Source organism: Octopus bimaculoides, chromosome 6, assembly GCF_001194135.2.
Source record: "Octopus bimaculoides isolate UCB-OBI-ISO-001 chromosome 6, ASM119413v2, whole genome shotgun sequence".
Taxonomy (NCBI): Eukaryota; Metazoa; Mollusca; class Cephalopoda; order Octopoda; family Octopodidae; genus Octopus; species Octopus bimaculoides.
Window position 1 is genome coordinate 77,588,387 of NC_068986.1, and position 4,236 is coordinate 77,592,622.

The 4,236-nt window shown below is 35.5% G+C and overlaps 1 protein-coding gene across 2 annotated transcripts in view; it reads right to left on the minus strand.

The window, feature by feature from the left end:
* The window catches only part of LOC106884336 (voltage-dependent T-type calcium channel subunit alpha-1I), an 894,587-nt gene that overhangs the window by 140,568 nt on the left and 749,783 nt on the right, over positions 1-4,236 (minus strand). For both annotated transcript variants that reach the window (XM_052968893.1, XM_052968892.1), the window contains one exon: positions 2,676-2,804. In XM_052968893.1, coding sequence (XP_052824853.1) covers positions 2,676-2,804 — 129 coding nt within the window. The remainder of the gene's footprint in view (positions 1-2,675; positions 2,805-4,236) is intronic.

The following is a 4,236-nucleotide window of genomic DNA, read 5'->3' on the forward strand; positions in this document are numbered from 1 at the left end:
TATATATATATATATATATGATATATATATGTAGGGATGGTGCATGGCTCAGAGGTTAGAGCGTCAAGCTTCTGATTGTGAGGTTGTGAGTTCGAATCCTGGACTGGGCTGTGTGTTGTGTTCTTGAGCAAGACACTTTATTTCACATTGCTCCAGTTCACTCAACTATAGAAATGAGTTGCGACATCACAGGTGTCAAGCTGTATCAGCCCTTGCCTTTCCCTTGGATAACATTGGTGGCATGGAGAGGAGAGGCTGGTATGCATGGGCGACTGCTGGTCTTCCATAAACAACCTTGCCTGGACTTGTGCCTGGGAGGGTTACTTTCTAAGTGCAATCCCATGGTCAGTCAGGACTGAAGGGGGTCTCAGCAATATATATATGAAATTCTTACATTTTGGCAGGGCTTTTATATCAAATTTTGGGCAGAATTCTGATTTAAGTACACCATATAATGAGTATAACCCCTCATAACTTTTTAATTTTTGGGGATTCACAGAAATGTTTTGTGAATTTGTGATGTTCAATACACAGGCATTCATGATAATGCAAAAACAAAAAAATTTTTTGGTGTCGGATTTAAGGGCTGTTATTTTTAGCACATCTTACAACCGCCTCATACCCTCCTTGTTTGTTTGTAAGTCTGATGTGATGTTTTTCAATATCTTTTTCCCCACGAACACATTTAATGGGATTGAAGCCAAACATTTGGACTGTCTGTTTTTCAAACTGAATTAAATAAAAAAAAATTTGAAAAATTAAAAAAAAATTTCTTTCCATAGTTGTGTGAATTCCTATGTGTAAAATACAAATTAGCAAAAATCTTTTGAAAATTCCAAAAAATAAAAAAGTTATGAGGGGTTATATGGGGTGCTTAAAGCAGACTTCTGCCAAATTTTGTTTCCCTTTATTGTAACAAATTATTCTATTTGATCTTGTATACTTTATTAAACTAACATTCACTGATGCTAGCTACCACTCTTTTGCCCAGATTCTAGTGTTTTACTTGATATATACAGACCAACTGTATGGATGCCATAATCATTAGACATATTTTCCATTTAATTTAATTTAATTCGTCCCATAGCTGGGAGATGTCAACAATGTTTGAACTCAATATAGGTGAGCTACCTTTAAGTCATTGCCCGAGTAACTAACGAAGTTTAAGATGAATTTAAAGTTATGTAACATATACAGTCAATATAATGCTTCACTGAGCTATGAAGAAATTCATTCAGTGGTATGTCATCTCAGATTTATAAGAATGAAAATTTGTGATGGTTATTATAAGTGAAGCAGTTTAGTAAGTAAAAAAGTTCATTCCCAAGTCATACAGACTCATAAGGCTGATTTCCCTGTGTTCATGGTGTATATATTCCCAACCTGGATCGGTGCCAGTCCATTGCAGGTTTACTCACTTTTGCCAGCTGAGTGAACTGGAGCAACATGAAATGAAGTGCTTTGCTCAAGAACATGACACATTGCTAGGTCCAGGAATTGAAACCATAATCTTATGATCATGAGTCCAATACCTTAACCATTAAGCCATGCACCTCCACTAAAAGTGAAGCAAGCACATTGAAAATAATGTTGTGAACTAATTCCATCATGGGTTTATCTTTGTTCTGTAACAGTCTTCTACAGTACTCCTCTTATGGACACAAATAGTAAACAAGTCTTAGCAATATAAGTAGATTTTCAAAAATAATAATTGTTGTTGTTATTTAGCCTTGAGTCAGCTTTGATCAAGAAAAAAAGATGGTGCCCCAGCACGGCTACAGTCAAATGACTGAAGCAAGTAAAAAATAAAAGAATAAAAGCATTCCAGCTATGATTGTCTCATCACATATTTTTAAATAGAACTGTGAGAGAAAATATACTTATCTGTATTGTTTTACTTGCTTCTGTCATTGAACTGCAGCCATGTTGAGGGTACTGCCTTGAAAGGTTTTAGGGGAACAAATCAGCCCCAGTAATTATTTTTCTTTTAAAGTTTGATACTTATTCTCTCAGTATCTCTTGCTGAACTGCTATGTTATGAGTGGCATAAACAAACCAACACTAGTTGTCAAGTGATAGTGGGGACAAGCATAAACACACACATGCACACAGACAGACAGACAGACAGACAGACAGACAGACACACACACACACACACACACACACACACACACAATATACATACATATATACATGCACATATATATATTCAACAGGCTTCCTTTAGTTTCCATCAACCAAATCCATTCACAAGGCTTTGGCTGGCCTAGGGCTATAGTAGACACTTGCTGAAGGTGTCATGCAGTGGAACTGAACCTGGAATCATATGGTTGGGAAGGAAACTTCTTACCGCACAGCTACATCTGTACTTATGAACCATGTATAATGAACTAAAAATTATTTTCATTAGAATTTTATCTTTCATATCACAAGTTAATCATTAGCTTTAATGATTAATTCTTGATAAGAAAGGCCAAAGGCGATAATTTTGAAATTTGAATTAGGGGTTGTGATGGAACCTAAGTTTGCTAGTGTGATTTGAGGGAGAATATATCTATTATAATTCGATTACATAAGGGTTTCCTAGGCTTGAAGAGTCTTTGTCTCATTGATTCATCAGAAATAATTTGATGAATTAGTTTTATGAATTAGAAATTTATCCTTTCAACACTAACCTGGCCTAAGTTATCAAAGTTGTACTTTTGGTTGCGCCAACGGTTTCTAGGATCTTTCATGCAGTCCGTTTTGTTGGTAACATTCTGGACGTGTGGACCATGACAATAATGAAATGTTCCCTTAAAAAGCTGCAAAAAGAAAAAAAAAATTATAATAACAAGATCAAATAAATAAGTAAACATGCACACACAAAGAAAGCTAAGTCAACCAGATACACATATACATAGGCATTTGAGATCTGTTACTTCTGTTAAAACATCATTATAATCACTTTTACATCCACTTTTTTATGCCTGCATGGGTTGGATGGAATTTGTTATTTGTCAAGGCAGATTTTTTTCTATGGCCAGATATATATTTTTGGCCAGATGTTTCTTAATACGTTAAAACAAATTTTACTATGGATAGACAATTGTTAATTTTCTTATTAACTGGAGATAAAAAAATACTGTTACACTTAAAATGGCAAATAAAAAAATTAATGGGACATTTCATATGTGAAGTTAAAAAAAAGCAATGTTTTAAAGTAAAAGAAAGTAATAATGCTAAAGATTTAGAAAAGTATAAAAAAACTATTCTTCAGGAGCATGACATTTTATTTCATGTTGCTTCAGTAAACTCAGTTGAAAATGAATACCAATTCAACTGGAGGGTATCTGAGCCAGCTCAAATTCAGTGTTATTTTCTTTACTTGAACAATCAAAAGATCATGTCTTACTCCTGCATTACATTTTTAGATTGGTTTTGTATGACTGGATACCCTTGCAAACACTCTTGTGGATGTGCTAGACATATTTTACTGCAATACCAACACTGGAGGTACAATGGCCCAGTGGTTAGGGCAGCGGACTCGCAGTCGTAGAATCATGGTTTTGATTCTCAGACTGGGTGTTGTGTGTGTTTATTGAGCGAAAACACCTAAAACTCCACGAGGCTCCAGCAGGGGGTGGTGGCAACCCCTATTGTACTCTTTTGCCCCAACTTTCTCTCAGTCTTTCTTCCTGTTTCTTGAGTAAAGCTGCAATGGACTGGTGTCCCATCCAACTGGGGGGGGGGGACACATATGCCATAGAAACTGGAAAACTGGGCCCATGAGCCTGGCTAGGCTTTAAAAGGGCACATAAATTAAAAAAATAACTAACACTAGAAAAGTTTTTTTGTCCTCAAAACTGGATATTGTCTCTCTTCATTCCTCAATAACTTTACAGATTGCACTGAATATATTTTATTGTGGCACCAGCACTAAAGCAGTCTCCTTGTTCTCTTTACCCTATTCCGTCTATACTGGATGCATTTTATTGTGGCGCTAGTACTAGAGAGGTTGCTTTGCTGCCTGGAGAACTTGAGAGTTTTCCTTAATTTATGTTGTCACTTAAAGCTCCCAGAATTGTAACACTGACCTCCCTATTGGTAACTATTTAAAGGACTAAATAATTTAAGGGGCTGAATAACATGAATCTGAGTTATGATTCAAGAAGCTTCTGCTTCTAATAATACACATTTTATGTAATCAAAACTTTTCTCCTTTTGCAAATACGAACATTCATCAATTTATATATA